This window comes from Ambystoma mexicanum, chromosome 3p, assembly GCF_040938575.1.
Source record: "Ambystoma mexicanum isolate Mex_15411 chromosome 3p, UKY_AmexF1_1, whole genome shotgun sequence".
Lineage (NCBI taxonomy): Eukaryota > Metazoa > Chordata > Amphibia > Caudata > Ambystomatidae > Ambystoma > Ambystoma mexicanum.
In genome coordinates, this window is record NC_090925.1 from 365,077,948 (window position 1) to 365,093,944 (window position 15,997).

The 15,997-nt window shown below is 48.5% G+C and overlaps 1 protein-coding gene across 2 annotated transcripts in view; it reads right to left on the reverse strand.

Moving 5' to 3' along the window:
• The window catches only part of COMMD7 (COMM domain containing 7), a 314,702-nt gene that overhangs the window by 125,362 nt on the left and 173,343 nt on the right, over nt 1-15,997 (reverse strand). The window contains exon 4 of one of the 2 annotated variants that reach the window (XM_069651022.1): nt 15,531-15,587. The exons of the other annotated variant lie outside the window; for it this stretch is intronic. Coding sequence (XP_069507123.1) covers nt 15,531-15,587 — 57 coding nt within the window. The remainder of the gene's footprint in view (nt 1-15,530; nt 15,588-15,997) is intronic. 2 annotated transcript variants of the gene reach the window in all.

A 15,997-nucleotide genomic window follows, 5' to 3' on the forward strand; every position in this document is an offset into this window, starting at 1 on the left:
CTGGGCGAGGATGTTTTAAGATCGGTGCAGAGATAAATCTAGTCTTCAAATTCTGGAAAGCTTGTTCCGCCTCGGTAGACCATTCAAAACATTTGTTTTTCTTTAACAAGGCGGTGATGGGCTGGACTATTCGAGAGAATTCGGGGATAAACCTGCGGTAAAAGTTAGCAAAGCCTAACATGCTTTGAACACCTTTTACGGAGGATGGCGATGGCCATTTGAGAATTGCATCGACCTTCTTTGAATCCATACGCACTCCGCTAGGTGATAATGTGAATCCCAAGAATTCAACTTCAGTCACGTTGAAAACACATTTTTCCAACTTAGCGAAAAGTTTGTGTTGACGCAATCTCTCGAGGACCATTTTCACGTGTTTCCGATGTTCAGTTTCCGATGAAGAATAAACGAGGATGTCGTCAATGTAAACAACAACACACACATCTATGAGCTCTCTGAGGACATCTTTCATAAAATATTGAAAGGCGGCCGGGGCATTGCAAAGTCCGAAGGGCATGACCTGATATTCAAATAGCCCATACCTGGTGCGGAAGGCCGTCTTCCATTCATCTCCCTCTTTTACTCGGAGCAAGTGGTAGGCTCCTCTAAGATCCAGCTTTGTATATATGCATGCTTTTCTGACTTGGTCCAGGAGTTCAGGGATCAAAGGTAACGGATATCTATTCTTAACGGTGATCTGGTTCAGGGCGCGATAATCTATATAAGTTCTAAGGTCCCCTTCTTTTTTTGTAACGAAGAACAAAGCTGAGGAAGCAGGGGACTTGGAAGGACGAATAAACCCATTCGCTAGGTATTGATCCAGGTATTGTCAGAGGTGAAGATTCTCAGGCTCGGTGAGGGCATAAATTCTACTACAAGGAGGAGTAGATCCAGGTATCAGGTCTATCTGGCAGTCATAAGACCTATGAGGAGGTAGAGAGTTAGCCTGATCCTTCCGGAAAACATCTTGGAATTCTAGGTATTCAGGAGGTAACTGAGGAGCCTCCGAGGAAATTGCTGCCAGTGTAACACCAGGTCGAGGGTGACAAGTGGAGACACATTCTGGAAACTGAACCGTTCTTGCTCGCCAATCGATCTGAGGATTGTGCTTCTCTAACCAAGGAATTCCTAGAATAATCTGGAACTGGGGGGCCTTGATCACATCGAACACGATCTTCTCATGGTGTCCATCTTGACTTACTAGCGTCACTTCTTGGGTGGTATGCGTTACTGGTCCGGAGGCTATCTCCGTACCATCCACCGTAGTAATGACGTCCTTTACATCCTTTGGACAAAGAGTCAGATTCATCCTCAAAACCATTTCATGATCCACATAATTGCCGGTGGCACCGCTGTCGACGTAAGCTTCAATCGCATGTAATCGATCCGGATGTTCAGGGCTAATGAGGACCATAGGTATCACGAAATGCGAGGTCACGGAACTGGTTTTAACGCTCGGCAAGAGGACCTCTATTCTTGTCGGGCGAGGTTGTTTCCCTGCTCAGAGTTTGTGACCCTGGTAACTGCAGCTCCTACTGCCTTCTTGGCTGGTTTCACCGGACAGTCTCGAAGAAAGTGCCCCGAGTTTCCGCAATAGAGGCATAATTGCAGCTGTTTCTCCTTTCCCGCTCCTTTTGTGTTAGTGGTCCTTTCAGGCCCCCTATTTGCATGGGTTCCCCGGAGTCTACTCCTTTGGTAGGAGTTTGTGGTTTGGAAAATACTCGAGCATCAAACTTGGAACGATCGGCCTTCCTGTTCTGCAGTCTGTGGTCAATTTGAACGACTAAGTCAATATAGTCCGAACAGTCTTGCGGGGGATTCACTACTTGGGCTAACACATCTTTGAGCTCTCCACGTAGACCTCTATAAAACAGAGTAATCCTTTTGTCCTCAGGCCATCGAGTTTCCACTATCAGTCTGTTGAAGGACGCAATATAAGCCAAAAGGTCTTGATTACCCTGTCGCAATGAAAGGAGCTCATTGTCCAAGGCCTGCCCCTGTGAATGTCTTGCAAACAGTTTTTCCATACTGAGCTGAAAAGCTCGAAAATCATGGAGAACCGGATCATCTTGATTAACTAGAGGGATCGACCAGTCTGCCGCATTGCCACTAAGGTACGAAAGCACGAAAGCGACCTTAGCTTGATCAGTTGGAAAGGCTGCTGGCCGGCATAAGAAGTGCAACCGGCACTGATTAATAAATACTGCAAACCTCTTTGGGTCACCAGAAAATCGTTCGGGCGGAGCCAGAGGTACATTCCCAGGTAGGTTGATCTGCACTGGGTTCGTAGAGGATGTTGAAGGAAGATTTTCCCCTGATGCGGGTAACGGAGTTTGTCCGGCTTGTGACTGTAGCAATTATCTAGCGAGATTGTCTGTTCGCTCCTTGGAAATAATCAGTTCCCTTCTTAGAGCATTCGTTTCCTGACGGGCTGCATGCACTTCTGCTCTTAGTTCCCCAAGTAACTGGGCTAGCTGGTCGGTATCCGAGGTTTCCATAGCGCCTGGGTGGGAGTTTTGCGATAGGCTTTGCGTTCTGTACCACTGACCTGATTCCCGCAGAGGCGCCGGTCTTGACTGGGTGAATGCAGTATCTTCAAAGGTGATGTGTAACACACGGTTGGCTCTTTGGGCTGGACCTCTGTGCACTGTATGTCTGACTCGAAGAGTAAGATGTCTGCAGATAGAAAATATGGGATTAATGAACTGGGGTTATTGGGTGCCTCTCTCCTCTTCCCTTTCTCTTCTCCTGTAGAACCCCAAAGGTTAACACCCTCACCTTAGGTAAGTGAACGCCAAGCTCTCCATCTGCCTCGGGGCAGGGTGCCGTAACCAGTTTCTTCACTGGATAAGGGTGCAGGCCTCTTGACCTCAGAGGACTGCTGTCCGTCGTTAACTGCACGAACGGTAAGTTCTGGGCACTTCAAATGTCTTAAAAGTCTTTTGTAATGATATCTCTTGTTTTGCAGGGTTCCCGCGATGGCGGATGGCGGGCTGATGAGAGTTGAGGATCGAACCCGCGTGAGGAATAGAAGCGCCTGGAAGCACGTAAGTAAGCGCTTGTAGCCTGCTTCACGATGCGCACTAACTGTCCCTTTTATCTTGCAGGTTCAAGTTCGGAGCTTTAGAGAAGCTGAAGGGTGCTGGAATACCCACTGGATTCGGCGTGGGAAGGAGTAATGGCACATGAGTAATAAAGTTGCCCAATGTCTTTAAACGCACCTTCTTTTGTCTTTCAGATGCGGGATGCAGCGCCGAAGGCCTCCGGAGCGTGCGAAGAGCTGGTAAGCTTTTGTCTTTCAGATGCCGGAATGCAGTGCGAAGACCTCCGGAGCATGCGAAGAGTAGGTAAGCCTTTGTCTTTCAGATGCCGGAATGCAGCGCGAGGCGTTGGTGACAGCCGATGGACCAGGTAAGAGATGCGCTGCCACTGAAGACCGTAGTGCTAACCTGTTCTTTCTTTGTCTTTACAGGTGCTGCTGAAGACTGGATTCCAGGATGGTAAGCCTTTGTTCCCTTAGGCCCAGGATCAGAAGCAGAAGACACGATGAGCGTTCTGCTGCAGAGAATGCAGAATAACGCAAAGCAAGATTCATCCATCGGGTGTGGTTTAAATAGCCTCCTGTAGTGCTTAGGTGTCTCCTTCCACAGCCACGCCTAAGAAAAGAGTTCCTGCTTTCCAGAAGAGTTCCAGTGTTCTGAACCTAGGGAGTGGCTCCTGACCCACCCAACAGGAAAAGTAGTCCCAAACAGAAGAGGATCAGGGGTTCAACTGGCAGGTAAGTAAGCAGCATGGTCTGCTGCAGGTAAGTCCACCCAAGCATTATGAGCCCGGCGCTTCCAGCGCTGGGACTGGGCATCTTTATGAGCCTGGTGCCACTGGCGCCAGGACAGGGTCCAAAAGGTCCCAATTGGGACTGGCTGGCACTCGGAACCGGGGTTATGGGTCTGCTTCCAAGGGAGTCGGGCAAGTCCTGATCTTTTGGAAGCAGAGATCATGACACTGAGATTTGAAACTCTTTTTGTTGTCTCTGTTCGACGGAGGTGACTTTGAAAGTCTCTCGTGTTGTTGCCTCGTATAGTCTCTGAATTTTCTTGTGGATTCATGCACCCTCGAAGCCCTCGGTTTCCATGGTCGTTCTACATGATGTCCAGGCGTATTATTTCCATTCCCACTCCCTTCTGGTTCTCTTTCCGGATCTTCTTGAGAGTGATTTGCTTTTTCTTCCTTTCGCCCCTTTTTCCAGATCGGGGATTTGATCTGTCTGGCTTGTTCCTGGGGCAGCCTGTTCTCCTTTTCTGCCCTCTCTTCTGAGGACAGTTTATCGTCAAGGTGTAGGCACATATCCGTCAGGTCGTCGCTCTTCAAAAATGTGTCTATTGTTTTTGGCGAATTTTTAGATGGTGTAATTTGATCCACTGTTATAGTTTCTGCTCGCGCGCATATCATCCTACCTGTGTGGGCATGGTTCACCGTTTTGCTTATTTCTTTAGGAGACTCCTTGCGGGATAGATTTAGTGTAAAAACTGGTTCCAGCACTTTGGTGTTTATGGGCCTCTCAAGTTTTTCCAAATTTTTCTTTTAGTTTCTGGGGGGAGATTTTCCTTTAATGTTCAAAGTTAGATCGATCATGGTTGTCGTTTGCGACCCTATCTCTTTAGTGGTCACTAGTGGAGCAAGTTGTTCCTGTGTTTCCATTGTAGGCTTAGGTGACGGTTTTCGAGTCCGAAGCTGTCTTTTTTCTTTGTTGTCCAGGGCCATGATGTAGGCTTCCAAGAAGGTAAGCTTGCCAAGCATCGTGGCCTGTATCGATGTATGATCCTTCAAGGTGTCACTGACCCCTTCGTACAGCTTCATGAACATCGCTAACGCAATTGTTACTGTCGACATTATCGATAGCATGTCAGGTTTCTTTGTCGGAGTAGACCCCTGATTTGGATCTGTAGAGTTGTGATGTCTTCCTTTCGAAGGTGAATCCATCCAGAGTGGAGAAGGTACTGGCCGTTGAGAGCTGGGTGTTCTATGTGGTTCCAGTGAGTTTCTTTGACTTGCGGCCACTTTTAAGGGGTCCCAGAGGACTTGTTCGCTATGTGGTCTCTGAAGGTTCACTCTTTCGGACGACGGGCTTCCACTCCTTTGCGATTCGTTTTTTTTGTAGCGGCTCATTGGCTCCGCCTCCCCCTGACGTACCGTATTTTATACATGGTTCTAGAGTTTCAGCTTGGTCTCTCATGACTTCGCCCGGCCCAAGTAAAGCTTCTGGTCTAACCGACTTCTCGGGTACCGGAGGCATATCCTTCATAACGTTGGCCTGCGTCCCAGTTATAATGGTCACTTGTTTTGGCGTCTTTTTGGCGGCTGGGTCGTTTGGAGCTAAATTTGTGCCCCGCTGCAACAAGGTCGTCCCTCTTTGCAGTGTTGGAATCTCATTGGGCACTGTAGTGTTGGGAGCCAAACTAGGGCAGCTGGACAAACTGTCTCCGAGGTGCACCGATATGTTGGGAGTCTGGGTGATTTCTGCGCTGTCTTTAGTTGGTGGCACAATAGTATGTGTTGGATTGCCTTCCATTCGTCGTTGTTTTGAAACCGGCCTACATTCATTCAGTGCCTCAAGGATTTCTATGTCAGTAAGTTCCTCTCTACGAAGGTTTCTTTCATAGGGTCTGAGATTGAAAAAATAAATCCCTTAGGTTGATAGGAGTGTCAAGGGCACTATTGCTCTTTTATCCAGTTTGGGCTGCCAGTCTTTTGTTGCCTGTTACTACTGCGATGCTTGTTTTAGATCTCTGGGGCTGTGGTTTATTTTTCTTATGTGGCCCTTTAGTAGATTTAGTCACTCTTTTTTGCAATGGTCCTCGGACCTTGTTAGATCTGAGTTTGTCTTTTTCTTTTAATCGGAATATCATTTTCCATGGTAATCTCTTCGAAAATGACAATAGCTGAGTCCAAAGTTTGGGCAGCCTGTCGTGGCCGCTCTTCAGGCTCTGCCACTGTCACAGGCTCTCTATGAACCAGCGCCTGAATAGTTAATGATTTTGCCGAGGACGGGGCCACGTTTTCGTCCGGCTGAAGCAACGGGGTCTGAGCTTGCAGCAGTCGAGCTTGCTGAGCATCACCCACGGCGTTTGCTGGTTCCCTTTTCTCTGGTGTCTGAGCCCTGTCTCCCCCAAGGCTGTTGTAACCTGGCTGCACCCCCCCGGCATCCTGGTGCCACCCCGGGGCAAGGCCTTCGACTCGCCACTGCAGTCCGGTCCTGCTCCCGGCCCCACGCCTGATGAGGCCCTGTCTGTCACTCCCCATGGCGGCCCCCCTTCGATGGGGCAGGGCACACAGGCTGAGGGCTCAAGTCAGGTGCGGCTGGGCGGACGCGGGTCGAGTGCGCCTCCGGCTCCTCCATAACCGCCACATCCACCGGGGACTCACCCCGCCTTGTATGCGGAGCTGCACATGTCAGTGGCAGTGTAAAGATCATATCTAGGTCTGATGCCGAAATCAAGGTTTTACCTTTCGGCGTAGCAGTTGGTTGAGAGCCATTCATCTGTTTTGTTCCTTCTTCCATCCGCTTTTTCTCAACTGTTACACGTGGGCGGGCACTACGAAGCCGGCGTCTCTCTTCCTCTTCTTGGGCTGGAGAGATGGTAGTAGAGTGCATTATTACCCTGCCAGCCCTGCCTGCCAGGACTGCAGGACTGTCACTCTCCGTCCCTCTGCGGCCGCTCCGCAGTTCCACACGGTATTAGCACTGTGGGTCCACCCACCAGTACTGAGGTAGAAAAAAGACTCAGGCAGAGTCAGCAAAGGGTTTGAGTAACGAAGCGCAGTCTCCCCAGCAGATGCAGGACTGTCACTCTCCATCAATCCGTCACTTTCCTTTTTCTGTGCAGCCCAGTTTGTCTGTGTTTTTTATTCCTTTGACTTTGCCTTTTTCTGCAGTGCAACCTTGATCATTAGATTGCCCTCATTTATAGATTTTCCATTTTGCCCCATTTTCCTTCCCTGGGACGAGAGGGGGGAGAATTTGAACTTGTCATTTTGTTTTCCCTACTCCTGTTCTTTTACTTTCTCTTAGAGTCTGTTCCTGGTTTTCCTTTAAACTTCTGCCTTTGTTCAGTATTGATTGTTAGATGTAGTGCACTGTTGTATCCAGCTCCTGTGTGAATGTTTTCCTCACTATTCTGCCATCACTATTCCTACTTGCCCCTTGTCAGGGGTTTTATGTTTTAAGCTATCCTCGCTTTGCTGTTACAGCCTTTCTGGGTCCTTGTTTGATCAACAGGGTTCATGGGCTTTGCTGACATTTCAGGTGGTATTTCTCATCCTTGTGACTATTCTTTTTAAGTTAGCTTAAACAATACCATAAAGGGTGTTAGCTCACAGATCCTGTTGTTACTTGTCCTGTATGTGGGCTTAGTGCTGACAGTACCTTTAACAGCAACTGTGGGTGAGGAGCTTGCCGACTTTTCTTGTAATCATAAGGGGCTACTAAGAGCTTACCCCCACATCCCTTTTCAGATATCTGTGTTCTTATCACGCTCTACTTGCACATCCTGGCTTTTAGTGTCTTAGTTGCCAAGTGTATTTTGTTTGACTCAAAAGCATTCACAGTGTGATCTTGTGTGTTTTATTCACTGCCTTTGTCCTCTCATGACAAGACGCCTCCCTTCATAAACAAGAATAGGCTCTTATATAGAGTCGATGTTAACCCCAAAGCGGACAATATTAATTACCATCAACTCCTGGTACCACATCAGTTTCGGAAAGCACTGTTTTAATTGGCGCATTGAAATTTGAAAGCAGGCCATTTTTACTAGAGAAGACCCTGAAAACACTTCTTAGCCAGTTCTACTGGCCTGGGATGTGCGCAGAAGTCAAACAATTCGGCTCCCGTTGTCCAGTGTGTCAAAAGACCTCCCCAGACAATGTGCCCAAAACCTGCTGCAACCGCTACCTACCATTGAGGTACCTTTTCAGCATATTGGCATGGATGTGATCGGTCAATTGGAACCCTCAAAATCAGGGCATCGCTACATCTTGGTACTTGTCAACTATGCCACTCGATATGCAGATGCCTTTCCGCACAGGGCCAATAAGACTAAGGCATTCCTGAAGGTAATCATCCCATTTTACACCCAAGTGGGCTTCCCGAGTGAAATCCTGACAGACCAAGGAATCAGCTTCATGTCAAAATTAAAGACCGATATGAAGAAACTGATGAAGATAAAGACCTTGAAAACAGCTGTATACCACAGTCAAGATTGGTACACAAATCAGGGAGACGCCCCAACTCCTCACCTGATTCTTCCGGATTGGTTGAGAGGGTTTCCGTAGTCCGACCTTTTCTTCCCTACTTTTTCTTCCTTGACTTGAGAGAGGCAGAGGGAACGGGGAGAAACCCCAGAGAGAGAGCAGGGGGACCAGAACGAGACCGGGAAACCAGGACGAAGAAAGCAGCTGGAACCAAGGGAGACCATGCTCCGAGGCGGAGCGAGTAGCGAGGACAGACAGTATAAAAATGTACAGGACCAATTAAGCAAAGCGGATAGGAGAGCCTACACACACAGCATAACCCCTAGGACAAAGTCGGTTGCAATGCGTCGCTGCAGACCGCTACGCTAAACATATAGCAGCAGACGGCGGCCATGTTGAAAACCACTAAAGCGCTAAAATACGCTGCGGTATAGATGTTCTGGCCAAGTCAATGGCGGAACGTCCAGCGTCTCCAAATACGCTGCAAGGCTACGGAGATGACAGTCAACCACAGTCGATACCTGGTTGTTCCGGGCTTTCCTGGATGAAGTCTATGGAGGGGCTTGTATGAGCTGGGTTCCCAAGAGTTTTCTGAAGAAAGGTAGCCTTTCCACAGGTATTCAAGTGTGCCTCTATGATACCGAGAGTCGCAAATTCAAGACACTTCATACTCCTTGGGGTCAGTAGAGGCCTGGATGGGAATTCTTGTTCGCTGCCGCTGGAAAAGATCTTGGATACATGGGCGAAGCAGAGAGGAGTGAAACACAGGGTGCAATCGACTGAGGGTCTTCAGCAACTTAAGTCTGAAGGCTATTGGGTTGACCTTGGCTGAAATTTCATAAGGCCATATGCACCAGGGAGAGAGTTTAGACGGGTGAATCCATCTAGGTAAGTACCAAGTGGACAGCCAGACCTTGGTACCCACCCCCCAATAAGGTACATCTCTGCGAAGCCTGTCTGACCATTGTTTGTCCTTCTCTTTGTAATCCTTCAGGTTTCGGAAAGCGGTCTTGTGTGCTTCAGCAATTTCTGATAACAAAAAGTCAATGGAGAGAATCTTAGAAGCAGGGGTAATGGAGCTGGGTAAGGTACAGGGATGTAGACCATAGGTGTAAAAGAAAGGGCTGGGTTTCGTGGTGAAATGAGAAAATTCTGCTGTGGGTAGCAGCTCCACCCAATTGTCTTGTTGTGAATTGATGAAGTGTCTCAAGTAGGTGCCCTTATAGCCTCTAAGTGTACCTCCCTGGGATCTGTATCTTTAACTAGACTCTCGAAGTCGCTGCTGTCCGCCGCCGATGTCTTTGCCCCACTTAAACTGACTCAAAATCGTAGACTACTCTCTCAGCCCTGGTTTACTGATCAGCTAAAAAGCGCCCGCCTGCTACTCAGACAAGCTGAACGTAAATGGCGGATTAGTTATGACCCATTACTTAGAGACTCGTACAAGCTTAGTCTCTCTATATACCTAGCCAATGTCAAATTGGCCAAAGCCACTTTCTTTGCTCAAAAAACTGAAAATGCTCTATGCAAGCCAAAAACACTATTTTCTATTGTTCAGTCACTCGCTTCTTCTGAGCCTCTTGCCTCTACGGTTAAGCCATCGCAAAAGCTATGTAATGACACTTTTTTTATCACGAAAATCGATGTGATTCGAACTAACATCGCTAAATCTTCTGCCACGCAGTCCTCGTGCACCACTAGCTTTGTGCCGCCCACCCCCTCTGACCCCCCTGCTAGTTGGTCCATCTTCCCTCTGTTCACCGAGGCAGAGGTTCTAGCAGCCATTCTAAAGATTAAATCTTCCTCCCCGGAGGACACCATTCCTGCAATTATGAAGACGATTGCCCCGGACATTCTGTCTGACATTACAGCGGCTATAAATAACTCCTGCCAGTCTGGATTGGTACCCCCGGAGCTCAAATATGCAAGGGTTATTTCTCTTCTTAAGAAGCCATCACTTGATCCTACTATTCCTTCTAATTTTCGCCCTATATCCCTGCTCCCGTTCCAGTCTAAACTTTTGGAATCTCTGGTCACGCCCCTTCTGTCTTCCTTTCTGGAATCCTCAAAGATTTATAATCATGCCCAGGCATGATAGCGCCTAATAGGCCCTCATTACAACCCCTAATAGCGCCATTCGTTAACGCCGGGGTTGTAATGAGGGCCATTGCCAGGTGTTGCCACAACAAAGGAGGAAAAAGGAAGAGGAGAGGGAGAGGCGGCCAAAGGGGGCCTGAGAGAGGAAGAGGGAGAGGAAGTGGAAAGCAAGGATAGGATGTCCTGAGTTTTAGTGGGGAAATTAGAGGCCAGAGCCGTACAGAGGGCGAGGGAGGGAACAGGAGAGGTGGAGAGAGCAGTAGGATTGGCCAGCTCCTTGCAGATTTTAAAGAGTTAAGCCGTGTTGCAGGCTTGCATATAGACCCTCTTCTTGGAGAGGATATAAAGTATGTATTTCCTTTGGAGCAGGCGGCAGGCCAGTTTGTCAGAGGATGCGCCCAAAGCCCTCCACTTCCTCTCAGCCACCCTGCACTTGCGATTCAGGGCGGCGAGGTCGGAGTGGTACCAAGAGTTGCACTTGGAGGAAGGCTTCAGACGGATTATCATGACAGGGGCAAGGATGCCTAGAGTTTTGGAGATAGAAAGATGCAGGTTAGAGAGGGCTGTGTCAGAGGGCAAGAAGTTTCAGGTGAGAGGAGAGCAGAAAGTGGTCAGTCCAGGGGAGGAGGAGTGGTCAGTGGGTTAGAGGGAGGGATGTCTGAGGAGATGAGAAGATTCAAGGTGTGTCCAGCAGAGTGTGTTGGACCAGAGAGTAGAATGGAAAGGGAGAGAGAGTTGCATAGGTTGCGAAAGAGCCAAGAGGAGGGATTAAAAGCATCCAGGTGGATGTTGAGGTCTCTGAGGAGATGTTGAGAGGTTGACGCAAGGAGGGAATAAGAGAGGTTAGCCCATTCTGAGAGGAAGAGGGTGACCTGGTGAGGTGGCCTGTAGATGGTGGCCACAGTCAGAGAGAGGCCAGGAGAGATAGAGAGCCTGTAGATTAGGCATTCAAAGGAGGAGTAGGCCTGCTTCGGAATGACAGAAGCAGGGACCCATTCTGGAATGATCAGGGACACTCCACCACAGAGCTGGTTGGTTCTGGGCTCAGAGAGGATCTTGTAACTGTTATGCACCGCTTCAGGACCTGGCGCATTTGGAGCCGTTACCGCATGGGGGGACGCTAGGTGTCCCTTACGCTTCTTTCCTCTTAGCGGTCTAGTTGTGCTCCGCACGCAGACGTAGCACTTTTTAGCCACGCCCCCTTTCATCCGCGTCACGTTGCAACCGTTTAATCAGTATCTCTACCTGCGACTGCCCTGTGTTGCTGTATGCTCTTCGCCACATTTTTTCTCTCCTTTTCAGTCCTCGGGCTTACTATCTTCCTCAGCTCTGTTCCTGCCTTGGTTCCACCTCGGACAATTTTTTTCCTACAGCTCTTATTCTGTTTCCCGTCGCGGATTTCCCCGCTCTGCTCCTCCTCTATCGTCACAGACGCCGCCGCTTGGCTGTTCCGTTTCTGCTTTCCCTTTCCGGTTCCATCTCTGACTTCTCCTCTCTGTCTCCGTCCAGTTTTCTTCCTTACCTTTGGTTCTTATTTCCCTTTCTTGGCACTGCTTTGTGCTAGTTACCCGTACCTCTGGATTCTGTCCGCTGCTTGGATAAACTGCAATTCTTACTTCACGGAGCCCACTTGCCAACCGGAACTCTTCAGCAGAATGCATTGTTGTTTTTTTTTTTAGCCACTCCTGGCTTTTTTCCCCATTCTTTCCCTCTCGGGAGGGGGTCCCAGAGAGCGAGCTCTTTAGTTAAGCTTTCGCTGTGGCTTCCACTTGAGGGAGGAGTAAACCTTGCTTAAAAAAGGAAAGGGATTACAGATCAAGAAGGTCCCCGAGTCCTGTTGATCAAGACGACAGTCTAACAGGTGAGGAGGAGGAGGAGGGAAACTGGGAGACTCAGGAACCACAACATTCAGAGTTTGACAGTAGCCCTCGGGGAGGAGAGTGTCAAAACTTGTGACAGAGCTGGCCGTGAACCATGTCTCAGTGAGAGCGAGGACAACCAGGTCAAGGTCTTCGAGGAGGTGGCAGATGTTAGAGGAATGTTTGACAGCGGTGCGAGAGTTGAGAGTAGCTATGTGGAGCAGGTTGCCACATTTGAAAGACTTCAGGGTGGGGTGCAAGAGTATGGTACACCCCGCGGAGGAGGTAGAAGGGCCAGAGAGTGGGCAGAGGCAGTAGATGGAGGTAGCATAGGGGCCAGAGAGGTGTTAGAAGGAGTGGCAGGAGACGGAAGGAAATTGATGAGACACGGGAGACGTCTATCAAGGAGGAGGAGATTGGGCTGAGAGCCCTGGACCATGACAGTACCATTTAGATAGACATTGATGATGGTCTTCGAGGATTGGAAGGGGGCCATGGGGACCTCCCACCGGGTGCCACCATTAATGGGAGAGGAGGAGAAAGCAGAGACCATATGAGGGGTCCATAGGTCTGGAGAGGGAACGAGTCGGTGAGAGTATATCTGGAGGAAGCGCTGATATGGTTATCAGCGATAGAGAGGCCTGAGTTGTAGACTAGGATATCCCTGTGGAACATTTTCCTTCCAGACTTAGTGAGAGGAATAACATATGAGAAGAGTAGCAGTTTGAGAAGATAGGAGAGATTGAGAGCACCATAGAGGGTGCCAGGAGGCAAGAAGGGAGAGTGAGGGAGGAAAAGAAGCACAGCCCGCAGCCACGCACCACAGGAAGCACCAGAAGAGGAGGGTTCTCAAAGAAGGAGGCATACAGCAGGCAACACACCACAGGGCAACGCAGGAGCAGTTTGACAGAAGATAGGGGGTGGAGGAGCAGCGCACTTCAAAAACACCTAGATATGACTTTCCTAAAAATAGGGGAAAAAGGCCTAGTTTTAACACAACAGCAAAGCAAAAAAGAAAATGGACTTTCCTAGAGAGATGTGAGATGGTTTATTAATAATAATAATATTAATTTATTGTGATTTAGTTTACATTGAAACTTTACACAAACATTTATATTTAAAACGAAAATTATCATATAAAAAACATATTGTACATATACAAATCAGTATTTCCCATAAAATTAATATTTCCTAAGCAAACAATAATATCATCATCTTACATCTAAACACTTCAATACTCCCACTTTCAGCGCTCTACCGCCTACCACCTATTGACTAAGGATGTACACTACTGCTCAGGGTGCACATCCAGGTCTTTAGACAAAGAAACATTAATAGCTTGAAATAGTGTCGCATTCGCCTTATATAACAATGTTCCCAAGTCACATAGAGAGTATGTGAGACATGGGTGAGCAATACAGTTAAGTGAGATGCTTACGAGTGGTGCGATAAGAAAAATAAGAGTATATTAGATGGGTAGGTCAGTTTAGCGGGGTGCAGCGACTGCTGCACCACCCCCCCCCCCCGACCCACTGCACTTACTTTAGTAGTTGAAGCAGGTTGACAGCTACAGGCTTTTTGCTTCCCTGGCAGACACCATCTGGAGCTGCTTCTGTTGGAGCAGTCCTTTGCTTTGGGGTCCTTCGCCACAGGGGGCTGCAACGGGCGGTGGGGCTGCCCTGTGGAGACTCCAGGAATGGAGTGAACCAGTCACATGGGCCAGATAGCTGCCCAATGGGGATCCAGGGAGGGAGGGAGCAATGGGGGAACAACAGGGAAGTAGGGCAGGGACACGGACAGTGCAGCAAACACAATAAACCAATTGAAAAGTGCCAGGGGCACAAAGGAACACTCTCTAGATGGAACACTGCTGGAAATGTCTCTTGCCACCTCTGATGGCTCACAATAAAGACTCCAATACCTGCATGTTGAAAAGGCTCTTGGCCTTACAGTAATTTTCCTTTACAGTAGGGCATTGGGAAGAAATAAAACAAGCCAGCATAGATTTTTTGTCTCGCTATCCCCAGACAGTTAGCCCATGGGGATAATTCAGAGAGGGGGAAGACGACTTCGGAGAAAGGGTGAAGATATGTGACAGGGCGGTTAATCCAGCCCTGTCAGAGATGGCAGCAAGTCTGACCCCAACAACCCTGGGCACCAGAGAATGTGTAGACAGGCCTCCTCTCATCATCTCATTACCTGAGCCAGGATAGTACCACGGCAAGACCTTGCTTCACACTGCGCAATATCCTCATAAGAAAGACCACAAACCAGCAAAGGAGAAGAGCCAGCTCACCAAGAGAAACTCCCTAATGCAGCCAAGCCAGTAGAAAAGGGGGCAGGGGGCTTAAAGCCTTTATGTAACCTCCCAACCCCTCCCTGGTCGCACCCCTCGAGAGTGATGTAAGCCCTTGTTAGGGTAAGTTGCCAATCCAGAGAGGGGGAGGGACATATAAGAGCAAGCATGGGAGATGTTTGGTGTGGTGTGGGTGAGGACCAACGGCGGAGGACGACATCCAAAAGACCAGAGAAGGCAAGAGCGACTGGAGTGTGAAGGCTACTGTCAAGGAGCATACCGTTGGCAAGTACTAAAATCCCAGATAATGCTGCCTGGGCTAGGGAGGAGGGACACCCATGGAAAGTTGAGCAAGGGAGGGACCCCCCTAGCGCCAAAAATCCCAAGCGCTGAGAACCATAGAGAATGCTCTCCTTGAACAACAAACCAGTCTGTAAATCAAAAAATGTACTTGTCACCAGGGTCGTTGTGATTTTTTGTGGCGGGCCACCCCGTCACACAGGTAAGTGACTATTGCGAGGCTCCAGGTAGTTGATACGAAGGTAGGTTGAGGTGAGTACATTGAAACAGAGAAAGACTGACAGTGGCATTGTACACCAATTAATGTTAACTGGCACATCTGGAATGCAGGTACAGAGCAATGACACAAAGCTCCACAGCCACACGTCACTCATGAAAGCTTCCATTACCTCAGACATAACAATTCCTGAGAAATTCTACATTTGTTTGAGGTGGAGTATCAGTGCTGTGATCCGATTCATAATGTGGTGTTTACCTTTATGATTTAATAATATAGGTTTAAAAAATATTTGGTGGGAAGTACCTCCCCAAACCTGCCTGAGACCGTGAGGCAGCCTCATTCATGAGCAGGTATTTACACCACAACACAGGTATTTACACAACAACTGCCACGAGTAACTGTGTTTAAAACCTTAAAAGTTATGAGGGTGGGACCCCAAAGTCTTGGTGCACAGAGGGGCTTAACGAGGTACAGTTTAGGTGGAAAACCAACCTCTACTTCTATGTAAACTTACCTAGTGTAATAAAATCGGCTTTCACTTGTTCACCATTTAGATTCCGTTTCATGGCACCTGCAAGAAACAACACTATAAGTAACTGCAATGGACACAAGCTTTTCCCAATCATTGGAAAAATAAGCCATAATTTCCGCTATAATCACCCATAAGGCCAGCTATAAAATGAAGGCAGGTGCTTTTAGCAGACCTATGCTGCGGATCTCCATGGCAACAGCCGGCCTTGGCCTCGCTACGGCTTAGTGTGAAGCCAGCGCTCCGTTAACTAAACGCGTTCATGAATTCAGCAGGGCTGTGTAGGCGTTGTAGAGGGGTTATCTCCAAAGTTACGCCTGTTCTGGAAGTGCCCTGCAAGGACACACGTGATGTGATGAAACAGCTCAGCACGGACAGCTCTGCAATGCAACGCAGGGGGTGGGCGCATGATCTCTTATATATGAATGGTTTTCTTTTCAAACCTTTTTAAA